The sequence below is a fragment of the Electrophorus electricus genome, chromosome 18, assembly GCF_041902795.1.
Source record: "Electrophorus electricus isolate QZ-2024a chromosome 18, ASM4190279v1, whole genome shotgun sequence".
In the NCBI taxonomy this organism is placed as follows: Eukaryota; Metazoa; Chordata; class Actinopteri; order Gymnotiformes; family Gymnotidae; genus Electrophorus; species Electrophorus electricus.
The window spans coordinates 12,385,270-12,400,958 of NC_137514.1; the positions used below are offsets into that span (position 1 = coordinate 12,385,270).

Consider the following 15,689-nt stretch of genomic DNA (forward strand, 5'->3'; position numbering starts at 1 on the left):
TGCAGGATATTATTGCGACTCTATTCACCCCAGTATCTTTAAAATCAATAGAGATGTAATTAATCTGTGAGCTGTTTTTATACATATTTGTATACATCATTGTGCTAAGAAGCTTACTTGAAACGATGGTAACGTTTTCTACGTGCTTCAGTATATTAAACCTGTTTTATTTTATTTTTATTTGTGAACTGTTTTACTGGCAGTATAGCACAGCAAAAAAAAAAAACGGGGGCGTAGGCAACATTTTATTATAGAACGAAATAATCTTTGCTGCCACGATGTGGTGATTCGTCAGACAGCAGCTGCTTGAAGATATAACCTGGTTCAAAGTCTTCTCGGAGGATTCGTTCTGTGCTGCAAGAGCTTAATTGATACGATAGTGCTGAATTATCCAAAGGCAAACCAAGGGCTTAAACAAATCTGCTTATATTTCAACACAATGAAAATTAATTTTCATTAATTTAATAAAAATTAATACTCATACTAATTTTTAACCAGTCAGCTCCAAAGCTTTACACTTCTCTCTTTTGAAAGTAGTACGACTGCAGACTAACCCTACTGACTGGGCTTCTCAGTGTGTAAGAGATAGAAAGATACTATTAGACTCTGGTGTAGCCCATTAAACATAGTTTCTGTTAATAAAAGGATTTACAGTGATAAACATGACTTTTTGAAATCAAAAATCCAAAATCCAAAAAATGTAAAACAAAGATTTTGTTATTCAGGTCAACCAATTTAACACCGAGTTGGAAAAGGGAAATGAAGACAAACATCAGATGTTTGGGCTCTCAAAAAATAATAGATATCACATATGTAATTCAACTGATCCATTAACCAACCATCAAGGTGAATATATAAGCTTTTATTTAGATGACAACATTTATAGCTTCTATTTTTTATTGTCACTTACCGCAAACAAAATCAGTTTGATTCCTTTAACTGCATCACAAAACACAGTTCAAGTCACTAGCCAAATGGAACACGGATTTATCTACGACATGAATTCTTTTACTTTCTCACATGGTTGCACCTGTTTTGTGTTCCAGAATTGTGCAAGAGGCCATACATAATTTAGATGTAGTCTTCCAGATTTATACAAATGTGCATATAAAGACATGATAAAAAACAAATAATTAACACACTGTATATAAACAGTGTCTATGGGGATGATCCACACCCCCCTCAGCACAAATCTCCTGGGTTGATACATGAACCCCCCTCCCAGAAGAGGACAGTTGGACTTACCCAGTTCCAGAATTACGAAAGGCAGTTGGTCCCATTCACAGAACATTGACACAACAGCTCAGAGTGCAGTTAATGTCCTACCTCACAATGTAGCAAAGGTAGGATTTAGCAGTTCATCATACTGTGTAGTGCAGATGTACCGTGTATCACAGTTAGTGACTTCCCGGCCACTTCCCCAGTGTCAGCATGTTAAGGAAGATTCATTTTCTGTTATAGCCTGGATAGGGTGGAGGTGGTGAGTAGTTTGCCGTTCTGGGTGGTGTTGGAGTGTATGGAGGGGGTCGAAGATCTGGGGGATACATCTCATAATCATAGCTGTAAGGAGGTGGTGGTCCTGTGTGTGAGAGTGAAATGTTCATATGAAACGGTTAAGATAAGGCATGGTAACAGCTATGTAGGGGTACAGAAAAAAAAGGCATTTTTAGCCAGCACTCAGTATATCTTTGAACTACCAATGTACTGTTCTCAGAGCAAATGCCTAATATTTCTTGCGGTATTCAATTTGATATTAGTTGATTAAAAACAGCCATTTTATATGTAGCAATGTGTGCAAACACGCGTTTGCGGTTTGCCTTATAGCTGATTGTAACACTGCAGCGCCCCCTTGTGGATAAAGTAATGAAATCGAGTGTGATGAAGTGTAAATATTTGGTTACCTGGGTAGCCCTGAGTCACTGTGTTGATATATGATGTACTGAAGATACCCACTCTTGCTCCATGCCCATTCTTCACACACATGCATATGCACAAAAAGATGGCCGCCACTGCACCCATCAAAAACACCACACCAAACACAATCCCTGAAATCGCTGTGCCCCTGTTGTTAAGAAAGAAAGAAAGAATTGTAAACAGACAGCAAGCAGAATTAGGAAACTGTTTATTAGGTGGCAGAGTATTTGCAAGAGGCAGATTAGTGTTTCTTTGTTATATGCAGATTTACAGTATAAAAGCATTGCTGAATTTGGATATAAAATCATCCTTTCTGGCTTTCCTTACTTAAACAAGTAAGGAATCCTCCATAAAATAAGATTTATGGATCCTCCATAACAAGATTTAGGGTCCCCCTGACAACACCATGGCCATTCAAATGCTAGATGCAATTTTATTCAAATGTAAACATGTAGGTATCTTAAATGTAAACATATCTAATTTTAGTGGGTGACTGTTGCCTCATATCTCATTTGCACACCTCGCAGTGATTCAGTACCAAAAACCTGCTCATCACATAGTTCCTATTTAGAGCTTTAAATGTAATTTCACACATATTTAAATGCAATTTCACAGAAAATGTTTAGTCTCTCCCAAAAGCCTGGATGCCTTCTTTTCACATCTCATGAAGCAACATTTAGCCCCCCTCAGAGCTTGTGTTGTAAAATTAGGCCACCCAGGTTATTCTGTCATTTTTTTCTGCATCAATGAGCATCATTTGGTCCTGTCTGGGCAGCATCACTGAAAGGCTGAGTCAACAGCAACGTGTCTTAGGAGACACGGTACACTTGATGGAAAAACACTGGGGGAATGGGATGGAAAAAGAGCTTAAAGCACCCACACACACCTCCAACCACACCTTCATACAAAAAAATATTACATTTACAGTAACCCTGAGGACACATGTAGGACCAGCGAATGTTATTAATGCTATGTGATACACAGGTTTTAGTCAAAAGACGCCATTTGCCCATTTGACACCTGAAAGATGCATTTTAATCTCCAATCTGCAGGGACAGGAATATTCAGTATCAGGATATCAGTAAGTGCGAGTAACTAAATAAGACATGGTAATCCCTCTACACAGTAACAAGTGGTGCTTTGCAACGAATACAAGGAGGTGTTGATCTGGCACTATTGAGCAGGGGTTGCTTACTGTCCGAGAGTGTTGATGGAAGTGATGTTTCCGATTGGAATTAAAATAACAGCTGCCTGTTCCATCTCTTCCCTTTGTGAGATCACAAGAGGGTAAAAGTTGTAAGGAAGACTGGTGTGATTACATGTGGTAGTGATTACTTACGACAAGACATCCCCCACGTATGCATAGTATGAGCAGCAGAAGGGAGGTGCACCATCACAGCAGTACTCAACACAGCCGTCACACTGAGCCTGGCCACGGCCTGGAATTGCGTGTAAACACAATCAAATGCTGCTATGCTTAAACGAAGCCAAATTCCTTTCAGTTCAAAAGGAAATCGCAAGAAAATAAAAGCTGAGAGAAGATATAATTTTCATGTAAAAAGTTTTACAATATTTAGAGAAAGCATTTTCTGTTAGGTGACAAACAATTCCTTTTACAAAATTACACATGACAGAACACATGTACTTGTTTGTTCAAGACTTTACAGCAAATGTACTTTGTTTTCAGTGGGCAAGCTCTTTAAAGATTGTTTGAGGTCTGCATGTAAATCCAATATTATCTTATGGAAGCACATTGTTTTTGGATGACTGTTGGGTGGCATTAAACAGATTTCTCCCTGTACACAGAGGTCAAGCTGTGGAGGTACCCATCATATCAATACACAACCCTGCTGTGCTTATTGTCCCACACCCTGCTATTGAGAATACGCAATGTGCACAAACTAGTCTGGTCCTGCAGTAGTTGCATGCTTTGCTTTGTCATTTTATTTTCTTACTCAGTCACTGTTGTTAGCTTCGACCTTCAAGGCCTGCAAAGAAGCTTGGTGTATAAGTGGAGCATAAACAGTTTTTCACTCATGTACTCTCTCATACCAATACATGACAGATGGTGATAAAATGTATTAAATACCTGTTTGTTAATACAGTTACAAAATGCTAAATGAACAAAACTAGACGAAACAAAGCATCCCTGTAATGCGTGTTTTTTTTGGTTAATGAGGAGAGACCGGTGTTTGGTTAGTGGCCATGTGGTAGCCATTATGTCCCGATTACTTGCGCCGAGAGTTCTTACCTAAATTTGTTTGTGTGTCTTATATTGGCATGCATAGACTCGTAGGATACTTTACAACAAAAACTACTGATGTTTAAACCTGTACGTGCTCCTGTTTATGAACACGTTTTTGCGAACATGTAAAACAGGACTGAAGTTATTTCTCAATCACAAACAGGATGGACTCTTAATTTCTCTAATTTGAGTGGCGCCAGTTTGCATCTGGATTCTCATGGCAAACGCGACCGTTTGATGTGCGCTCCTCCGCGCAGTCTCGCTACATGGGTGGTCCTCGCGAAGTCCTCGTTTTACCTCTGGGTCCTGTCGGTCAACACGTTTGAGACAAAGCCTATACAACATATTCTTTAAAATGTTCCAACTCACAGCCCGACCCCCTGTGATGCCGCTGTTTGTAATAACGCTTTAGTGATGCTTGAAGTAAATGCCGACTGTTGCCCAGTTGAGAATTGTTTTTTTTTTTTTTTTTTTTTTTTTTTACCGCAGGTCGTAAATTGACGAATTTGTACCGTTAGTATGAATTCAAGGTTTATTTCCATAGACTGTATATATGGTATTCAAAGATACAGTGCATGTTTATTAATCTGTGAGAAAACTACGGCACAAAAAGTAACGCTTGACAACACCATGCAGCCGTTACCGGCTAAAACGCATTTATGAAATTGCCAACTCAGCTGTCTGAGTATGATCTCTCTGCTTTTCGGCATCTTCTTCTATCTTGCTGTTCGTATGTTTAAAAAAAGTTGTCATAAAAGTTGTTAGTGAGTTGGCACACAGCGTAACTCTTCGAATAAACTATGGACTGACATTAAAATTGAGTTGCCCACGTTGTAGGATGGATAGTAACTTAATAAGGCTTACCGGCAAAGAGGCATATAAGCACAGAGTCCATAAAGAGTTTCCACCCCGTCTGTGAACTCGTTGTTCCGCGACTTTCCATACCGTTTAAAGAATGTTTTCCCCAGTCGAATGGACTAACTTGAGGATTTGTAGCAGTTTTCCCAGTCAAAAGGGATAAGACAAGACGCTTCAGTTTGCTACGTCTATTGCATATCTTTTGGTAGTAGATTACATGTTACTGAGTCGGCGTAGGCTATCATTTAATGGTCTTTGAATAAGAAGGCAAAATACGACTTTTTTTTTTTTCCGTGGACACGTGCTCCTGTCCCTCAAGAAAGTGTCCCCTGACTTCTTCCTCTTCGTTTTTCCCTTCTTCCTTTAGCTACTTCTCAGCACCTCCCCCGCCGCTATTTTGCTTAAATTACTCTTCGGTCGTAGGGAGAGCAAGGATGTGACTGCACGGCCGACTCACGGTTCTCCGACAAAACAACGCCTCCACCGTCACGACATGTAATTCCACGATCAAAGAAATATTTATGCGCAATTACCGAAGGAACACTGAACAACCTCACGATCGTTCTGGGAACATGACGCTTTTAAGGATTTAGCTTCAATCATGCTTCCTTTTCGTTACATTGATCAAGGACTTGCGTACCTGATGTCTATATTTAGAACGGGCTGGATTATTTTGTTCAAGAATCCTTTTTATAGTCAATTACTGAGTAGAAGAGAGAACGTAAACAAGGCGAACGGGTTCCCGGGCCCGTCTCTTCTTTTTAGTATCCATTTCTTAATTAAGTTACCATTTGCTTGCTTCACAAATACAAGTTGGCGTAAGTCTCACCAGCAACTGTATGGCCACAAAAGTGCAGAACGTGAAATTAATTATACTGTTAGTTTCTACTACCAGTGTATGAGAAGTGCGGTCCATAAGTGACAATAATGTAGTAAGACAAGACTTCTGTTACTCTTTTCATCACAGCCCCCTCACTATTTCCCCTGTATATGAATTCTCATAACCAATAATGTATTCTTGAGCAAGAATAACTAAAAATACCACTGTTTCTGTGTGGTGTTTGTGATATAGCAAATAGGACACCACTCGTCTCTATAAGTAATTTTCTCTTACATATCTAACCTATTTGATCATCTCTGTGGTTATGGCAATTTCACTGCTGATAAACATCATTTATTGATATGGATCACGGGTATTGTCAGTCTTGTGTGGCTTCCCATTTAGTCCACATCAGTAGTGCAGTTTTTATTAGATGTGTCTAGCAGTAACACCAATGAAAACAAGTTTTAAATGTATGTATGTATGTATGTATTTATTTATTTTATTATTATTTTTATTTTTTTTTTTTACCAGCTCATAGCCTCCAACTCCACTCCATGCTACCCCGCCACCTGGATTTCAGCAATTCCTGAACGAGTAGCTAGTTTTCTAAATGGGTGCAAGGGTGTGGTATTGCCCCCTTGTGGATGAAATATGCAACGTACAAAAAAGTGTAGCAGCGTACTGCTACTTAGGTAGAATTTTGAAGATTATGGGAAAATTTTGTCCACTCAGTTGCTTTTCTGTTATTTGTTTGTGTTGTATATGGCTGTATGTATGACTGCATTTAAATACTGTACCACTCAACTTACTACTGCTTTACAGTAGTTGTCATTTGTTTAAACACCTTTTTAGTCACATCACCAACAAACTAGATCCAGCAGTTTGTATATCTGGCAGGCAGAAATGTGCTAAACATTTTATTGCACAGGCCACAGAGAGTACTTGTGAAATGGTAAAATTTCAAAGAATGGTTACACAAGCATAGGGTCACCACAGAGTTGTCTTTTATCTTCTTTATTGTTTATTTTACATGGTTATGAGCATCATAGTAAACATTTGCTGATGAGTCTGGGCTTTTGACCAGTTCATGACCATGGGACTGTCCTATCACAATTTGTTAAGTGTTGTTAGTCAGCAGGTCTGTAATTCAAGGACACAAATAGCAAAGGGATGGTTCTAGACTTTTCCAGACACCAATCCATGCACAGTGAAATATATAGTCATTGAGATGTAGTGGATAGAGTACATCATTATAAGTACCTAGGTACAATATTTGATAGTAGGCTGAGCTTTGAGCAAAAAACAAACAAACAAAAAAACTGACCTGATAATTAGAAAATGTCACAAGAGGCAATCTTTTTAAAGAAACCTAATTCATTTGGGGTGGAAAGGCATGTACTTAATATGTTCTATTATGCATTCAGGACAACATCTTCATAGCCAGAGATGCAAGACTGTTTGTAGGAAGGAAACCTTTACATCTCAAATAATTTACCTCTTATACAGCTCTTACAAACCCTTTCTTCACACAAACTTGGAAAATTTACCATATACAATATTGAGTGTTTAAAATTTTGGACTATATGAATGATATTATCTTTTAGGATTTTACTGTATGTTTGGTATATTATGTGTTTTGGTTATTTTGGGAATTGACTGTTTTTGTGGCCACATTGTGGTCACATCACCCTGTATGGATAATTAAAATTTGTTTAATTGCTTGATTTATTAATTACCTAGCCAGGGTAAGAGGTGATATAATCTTAATCTGTTGCTCATCTTTAAAATGTATTTTGGGCAAAATCTGGCTTTAAAGGAGCATGATGTGTGTGTAACTCTGAAAACTATGTTAGTGTATAAACAACAGAATCCCCAGTGTTCAATTAGCACTTTTTTTATCAGGATGGAAATTAACACCAATTCTGGATGGTGTTTTTTTTTTTTTTTAGCAACTCTGCAGGTGTTAATTCAAGATTGGGATTTTTGATGCGTATATTTATTTTCTTTCTCCATCTCAATGATGGAGCCATTAATTACACATAGAAATGACATCAGTCCACAGATCAATGTGATACTTTATTCATAAACCTAATTCCATATATAATACTGTATAAATACTCTAATATAATCTACATCCTTCTTATTTCAATAATAACAACAAATAAAAATACAATAATAGAAAAGCCACAAGATTGTATTAAACAGGCTGTACAAAAATAAATAATGTTTGGATATTCTGTACAAAAAGAAATATGTCATTAAGATGATACCTTCTTGGAAGGCAGGAGAGACTTACTTATGAAGTAATACTAAAAGAGAAGTCCCTCACCCAATCTCCACACATGCTTCTAACACACACACACACACACACACAAACAAAACCATGTTCTTAGGCCTCTCTCCCCCACCATCTTTATGATTCCTTATGATGGTCTATGGCTTTAAAAATTGGCAACAATATCAGCCTTTACACTAGCTGTGGCTATAAGGAAATGCACAATACCTGTTGTGGTGTATGATAGCAGCTTGTGTGTTTAGGTAAGGAGAGACATGTAGGGAGTTTTAGCAAGAAGGCATCTATACAATATGTGCTCTGCATGCTAGGCAAAAACATTGGCATTAGAAGTAGGAGTACCATTTCTTGGCCCCTCTATAATATATAGCTATTAAGTCATAAGTACTGCTTTCTCACACAACCAAATACTCTCAGACTCCTATATATTCATGTCTCTAACTTTTTCCATTCTGTGGATCCTGTCATATATATTTCTGAAGCAGACCTGTCTGTCCAGTCCAGCTCAGACAGACAGTACAAATATGTAGACTAGAGATTTTCAAACAATCACTCACTTTAACACACTCACACTCACAGAGCTACATACATGACAGTAGCACCTTAAGCAGCAGAGGTGCCCTTACATGGCCCATGCACTCCTCCTCCATCTTGTTTTGTGACAGACGCGCAGTGTGCCAGCCTTGTGCCCTGTACTGTGTTGGAGGAGTGGGAGTTCTAGCATAGGATTGAGGCTAATTGCAGTCACTGTCATGAGGGGTCCCTGGGATCCCAAAACCTGTATCACTGCTTTAGACACAATTAGCAGGATTACAGTCACAATTGCTAGTCCCTAGCCAATCTTAACAGACAATCTCAGTACACAAGTCCAGGAGGGGTCGTGGCCGATCTTTTGCATTGCAGCTGTCGTGCGGCAAGGTTTGACCATCATGCCCCACGCATCTCAAGGTACGTTTCTGGAAGCCTCGTCCACAGGTCTTGGAACAGGCTGACCACTCACTTACAAGCCAAGATGGGCAGGCCTGTTTACAGGGGCGAGTGGAAAGGGGACGCAGCTCTTCGGGACAGTCTTTTGATGGTCGGCCCTGGGCATCTAGACAGAGGACATCCCTTTTCTGTGCACCTTCTCCGCAGGTCTGTGAGCAGGGTCCCCACTCACGTAGGGTCCACTCTGCACCTCCTACTTCTCTGATGGCATTGATGGGCCGTCGGTTTGAGCCAGACGTGGCAGAAACAGGACGCGGGGCGAAGTAGCTGTACTTGATGCGGGGCCGAGGAGAGCCGCTCACTGACAGTACTTGAACTGTCAGCGGCTCTGGGAGAGCAGCAAAGCTGCGCAAGCGCTCGATAGTGGCCAAGGAACCGCTGTAGCGCAGTAATGCCCCTCGCAGGGAAATGTCAGTCTCCAGAGTTGTAAGCTTGTAGTCACCATTTAGCAGGTAGGTGCCATCTTGCCGGCGGACTGCCAGGTAACTTCTGTCGTGGCGACGGCCACCGGGGGTTCGCTGTTTAATATCGAGGTGGGTGGCACCAGCAGGGACTGTCACCACATCCTGATAGCCAGGTCTGAAAGCAAGACACAGAGGTTAGATTCAAAGCTTGAGATTTGGAAGACAAGCTGGCATGCTTGGTTATAAAGTAAGGTTATTTGTTTACCTTGCACGGTCCAAGGATCCAGACACTTTCTTGCAAGTGGAGCCATCTCCTCCACAGACGCCACATTTATCAAACCGTTGGCTTGAGCCAATCACACGGTCACATCCTGCCTTAACGCACTGGCCTTGAACACACACTGATGTGGAATCGGGGGTGCAAGGTGTCCCATCGGCCACCTGGTGGCAGCAGAGAGTCACATATTGTATGCAGAGTCTCATTTATGTTGGGGAAATATTGTTTAGATTGCACAAATAGTATTAATATTTACCTTTGGCTTGAGAATGAAAAAGTAGCCTGTTCCCTTTGCTCTGCAGACTAGTTTGCATCGGTCCTTGGGTGATACACCAGCATATTTTGGTACCCACTCAACACCCTCACCCGAACCAAAGGACACCTGGGAGGAGATGTCATTATGGGCCAAACACTGCTCTTCACGAAAGCTCAAACCTATACAGAGGATTGAACATTGACATTAGTTACAGGTAAAAAGCACATACTATGGATAATCATTTTCACATTCTAAGGATTGCATTTCTTACCATTGCTATCAGGGCAGGCCTCCGTATTGCAGGATCGATACTGAATTCTTTTACCCTCACAATATTTTCCTCCGTTCTTAGGCAAGGGGTTGTCACAGTCCCTGAAAGAGTACTGCACACCACCTCCACAGGTGCGTGAGCAGTCACCCCAACGTCCCCACGGTCCCCATGCACCATTGACTGGCATCTGAAAACACAACAGAGAGAGAAAATGTCAGACATGGGTTTGGCAAACAGTTTGCTGGCAGAAACCATCATCCATTATACAAATAGCACACCAAATGGTGCTTACCTGATAGATGGCTGCTTGCCTCTTGCTCAAACACTGGCCTGCCATACAGTAGCTGTCATGTCCACATGGTGTTCCATCAGCCCATGGAAAATTCTTGGTCTGGCAGACAAGCAGACCATTTGTAGTGGTGACAGTGCACCAGAGAGCTGCACAGGTTGTGCTCGGGTCAGGGCAGTGCTGTGACTCCTCCCCAAATGTGAGACGGCACTGACGGTCAGCATCGTACATCGAACCTGGCAGGGCCTGGGAAAGTTGCTGGGGTCTCTGGGGCTTGTCTAGCAGACACTGACCATGGCCATTATCCAGGAAGGTTGTGACCATCAGTGCACTGCAGGGAGACCAAGGCCGCATCTGGTCCAGATTAGACAGTGTGGAAGCCATCATGTGGGAACCCCAGTGATCCCCATTGATGCTAGCACACTGTTTGGCATCATCATGGGGCATGTTGAACACGTGACCTACAGTAACAGTAAAAAATAAGAAAGTGCTTCTTGAAATTTTTTTTTTAAACTGGAGCCTAATTTTTTGCATTCTTCTATTTTTAGCTACTTTGACAAACACTTTTAAAAAATTATTATTATTATTATTATTTTTTTTACCCAGTTCATGTGCAACAGTGAAGGCTGCTTGCAGTCCATCATCCTCAATAATGGAGCAGCTTCGGTCGGGATCACACGCTGTGCCCACATCAGCCATTCCCAGTGTGTCACAAGAATGAGCCCCACACAGATCCTGTAAAGAGAAGGTGAAGTAAATTACAAAAATCTGAGATGGACTCTTTTACTATCATGATTTCACTAATTCATATATTTTAAACTCCCAAGTGCTCTTATATTCTTTATTATTTTTTTCTCCTTTAACGTAAAGTTGGTTCCTACCTGTCTAGTGAACAGCACGGCCGTATCGTAATGCTCTGGGTGGCGGTCACTGGGGGGGTTGTGCTGCCTTTGCCACTGACAGAAGTTCCTCAAGGTGAGGGCAGCGTTGGTGGAGACATCTGGGCCCTGTTCCTCATCATATATCACCAGCAGCTTCACCACAGCCAGAGTGATGGAGTTATGAATAGTTGGGTGGCGGTACAGACGAGATGCTACTGCCATTATAGTCAGCAGGTAAGGCTTCAGTCCACTCCTATGGAACTCTGCCATAGACTGATCTGCCACGATCATGATCTCCAAATATCGTGGGATGGATACAAAGCGGCGGGACCGACGGTGTTCTGGAACAAAAACAGAAACGTAGTATATTCTTATTATTTATTATAAAAACATACAGTATTTGATGCTTAAACGGCGCTTGTTGAAATTTTTTTCATGCACTTAATTTAAAACGTATTGAAACAGTCCTGTGGTTTAGCTAATCTAGAAAAGTTACGCGCTTTTAAGCAAGTGAAAACTGATCTGACATAATGACTCAGCTTTCACCTGAGCTCCGCCCCGTTACTAAGTTTTCTAAACTGGCGTTTTTAGGTTTGTTTTTTTTTTTCACCGAGGAAAGTTGCCGGAACTTTGCGCTATCCGCAGTCGTCCTGAAAAATATGTCCGCCGGTGCAGAGCTACCCAGCATGGTGTATCAGGAGGCGAATTAACGCGTCGCACCAGCTCAGAGCCGCCGGCTTTCTATCAGTCCCTCCCACACTACCGTTAAGCGGTAACTACCCTCCTACCCCTTTTCCACCTCTAGCGAGTTCTGCCCTTTTCCAGTTAACCCTAACCTCGCTTGCAGCAAGTTTTCTTTGCTCCACTAACCACACGACTACATTATTTTAATATATAATCACACCTATTTAATTTTGATAGGTATTCTGGGGGTTTAGTGGGGGGATTCAGCAGCAGATTAGATGGCGGCACCTGGTGACTTGCGCCGCTAGAAGCAAAACAGTCGAGAGTGATAATTCAGTCATTAGGCGCCAAGCACACCCTAAACGTCTGTTGTCACCGAACTCATGGTTTATTTGAGGGTAAGCATAATTTTTAGAGGACATGGGTATCTTATTAGAAACGAATAAAATTTGTTAAGGTTACATGCCGTCTTGTCAAAGTATTATTGCTACATATTACATTTTCATTAGTTTTAATTCAATTTCATTTGTTTTTAATTTTGGAACAAAAATGTATACCTTGAGAACCTGTTGAGAAGGGCTCCTTGTTTGAATTCGTCTCATGATTTTCAGGAACCTTTTCCTCTTCCTCGTTCACACCGCACTTGGAGCTACCGTCCGCAACAGGCCCTCTACTTCTGCGTCGAATGATGTGGAGGTCTCCTTCTGAAGAGTAGGCTGTTGCACTGGTATTGGTGGGTTGAATGAAGTATTCTTCTTCACCGATGTAGAAGCCACCTCTCAATCCATGACAGACGTTTATAGCGGCTGCTGAGTTTTTCTTGCTGTTCACCGTTCCCGAGTAGAAGCATCGCGCCTCCTCTGAGCTGTCAAACTCCTGCTGGCTGAAGGGTTTCCCCACCACATGGAAGACAAACCCAGGCGCCAAGAAAGTCTGGTCCGGCTCCAACTCCAGCATTACCCGATCCCCAAAGATGTCCAACTGATAGAAAAGCTTTTCTGATTCTTTTTCCTGAGCCTCTGGAGAAAGGGTAGATTTGCGCTCGTGAGATTCAAGTTTGACTGGTATCACTGTAGTTTCCTCCCATGTTCCCTGCGCAGCGTTAACGCACAGAACAGCAGTGAAACCCAACACGACACGCACAAAGCACATCATAATTCCTCCAGGACTCAAAGTCAAAATTCTAGAAGATGGAAGTACAATCCTGAAAGGTTTGTTCGATTTTTGGAAAAAAACGCACGGAAGTCCAACTGGGTGGGTCACGTAAAACTAACTTCACACAAATCTATAGCCTAATAAATCTAAAACCGGCTAAAAATCCATCGCAAACCCCATTTGAGTACCTGCGCTGATAAACATAGGTAGAAATGAATGAAACAAACGCCGTGCCGACTGAGTTCAATCTCTTGCAGCAGCTTTCTGCGCTAAGTCCCAGATTTAATTCCGATAAAACTTTTCAGAAAGCAAAGACTAATTTCTCCCGGAATATAATCAGCTGTCTGGGCTTTCTCGGCGAGTACGGGACAGTTTGTTTCGCTGTCTTTCGAGGTTCTGCTCTGCTTTTCTCAGAGTCGAGTAGAGCCCGGCTCGCTATATAAGCCCCCAAACAGGACCACCCCTTTCCTGGAGGTCCTTTGATGTAACGGCAGCGAAATTTCGTGCGCAACCAACGCAGCAGAGATCTGGAACGTAGCCACAAAAATTAATCACAGTAGAGTAGGACGCTTCTGGTTGACACCCCACCTCTCCTTCCCCTTCTTTGACCCCTCAATAAGACTGTATTGACTCATGTCTAGAACTTTTCATTCGCTTTTATTGAAATCGTGCGAAATAATCCACATTTGTGTATAAAAAATACTTTATAAACAGGAATACTTTTAAAATATGAAGACAGGGGATAATATGTAGGTCACCGCTCATATTGCCAGTTTTTTTCAGTTTTCAAGGTGATGGTGGTAGGCCAGTGACAGCAGCCAGGGGACTGTAGCCAGTTTTATTTGTAGTCACTACGGGCTGAACCTTTACGGCGTCAGACTGCGGGTGGAGGAGAGGGGCAGTCAGTTCAGATGGGGAGAGGCCGGCCACGAAGCTGTTAAGGTGGACTGTTATTCGAACAGGTCCCGTCTCATGCTGAGGGGCTCAAAGTGCCCCGTCCAAGTGGCTGTTCTCTCCTCCTCTGCGCACAAGCAGCTGAAACACTTCATAAGTTGATCCGGCAGCTTTGAACCCCTGTCAAGAAATTAATTATGCCAGGATTAACCCACTGATGTGACCGCGTCACGATATTTGCAGAAAGGCGTTTCAAACTCGATAACAGAACCAATTTAATGAAGCATTCAATGAAAGATGTCTGTTTGACCTTGAAGTGAAAGCATGGATAGTTAAATGGGACATACCGTACAAGAACAATATAAAACAAGCATGGATTAAAGGAAACATAAATACAGATAAGAATCAAAGGTTTGAGATGTGCTCAGCGGGACCAGACTGTCTTGCAAAGCATTTAACTGTGAATTGCACATCAGTTTTCGGCTCTAATCTAACGAAAACCGTCTGGAAAGACTTCTGATGTCTACAAAACCCGAAATTAGACGTTTTGAAAAAGAGTAAATTAAGTAAGTGTTTTTTAAATTAAAGTGATAAAAAAAACTAGGCGTCATGCAATCGTTAGGCTCGACATTGTATAGTTCTGGTCCACCTTAATTAAATTTCAAAAAAACGTTTTTCTCAGAGTTACTCAAATGTCCACTAGATGGCACACGGTGATCACGCAAGAAGGGCCGCTTAAGATATTGTCTTGAAACCTTGTAAAACACAAAAATAATTCCATAAATACACTGTAGTAACTAACAGTTATATCCCCAGTAGGTCTAAACAACATCGTATCTTTAAACATTGCCACACCACATATATCAGCATTTCAAATTAATATTACCGGTTATTTTTCATGAAAATAAATAGTGAAATAGTGAATGAGAAAACTTGCATCAGGCGTTGAAATGAGGACAGACCGATTCATGATTAAGATCACATAATATGACAAATGAGATTGTTTATTCAATTTAGGGAAAAGCAAAAAATGAAACACTTTTAACCCTTTGTCCTACACAAGTCATTGATCCTTCATGCAGTGGAGGAGTACTAACAATCAACATTTTGTCAATGTAGTGCAGTTGTTGCAAAAGCGGGTCAACAGATGGCGCTGCAACCTCACATATGTTTCCCTAAAGATTCACTGCTTTCTCTCAGTGCAAGTGTTTCCATGTGTGGAGTTTATTATTATTTATAATTATTATCTTATTTTTACATTTCTTATTTATTATTTTAATACTTATGGTTTTAATTTCGTGTAGGATTAAACAATGAATTCAGGTTCAGTGAACACACTTATTTGTTTAGTAAATAGCAAAAGGTTTGTTAAGATCTCCTATTTTCCACAGATACGTTCTGACCTATAGAGTAGGATTCCTTTCGGATTATGGACAAAATGTCTTCAGCTCTTTTCTC

The 15,689-nt window shown here is 41.1% G+C and overlaps 2 protein-coding genes across 2 annotated transcripts; both read right to left on the minus strand.

The window, feature by feature from the left end:
• Nucleotides 1–841: 841 nt before the first annotated feature.
• cyyr1 (cysteine/tyrosine-rich 1) lies at nucleotides 842–5,576 on the minus strand. The gene is made up of 4 exons (XM_027005614.3): nucleotides 5,024–5,576; nucleotides 3,254–3,353; nucleotides 1,902–2,062; nucleotides 842–1,579 (listed from the first exon to the last, which is right to left on the minus strand). Exons 1-4 carry the CDS (start codon nucleotides 5,100–5,102, stop codon nucleotides 1,446–1,448), a joined length of 474 nt encoding a protein of 157 aa, XP_026861415.1. The 5' UTR covers nucleotides 5,103–5,576; the 3' UTR covers nucleotides 842–1,445.
• A 2,321-nt stretch (nucleotides 5,577–7,897) lies between these two features.
• Nucleotides 7,898–13,751, minus strand: adamts1 (ADAM metallopeptidase with thrombospondin type 1 motif, 1). Its single transcript, XM_027005641.3, has 8 exons — nucleotides 12,740–13,751; nucleotides 11,499–11,839; nucleotides 11,220–11,352; nucleotides 10,621–11,078; nucleotides 10,329–10,515; nucleotides 10,058–10,236; nucleotides 9,790–9,965; nucleotides 7,898–9,699 (listed from the first exon to the last, which is right to left on the minus strand). Exons 1-8 carry the CDS (start codon nucleotides 13,335–13,337, stop codon nucleotides 8,976–8,978), a joined length of 2,796 nt encoding a protein of 931 aa, XP_026861442.3. The 5' UTR covers nucleotides 13,338–13,751; the 3' UTR covers nucleotides 7,898–8,975.
• Nucleotides 13,752–15,689: the final 1,938 nt, after the last annotated feature.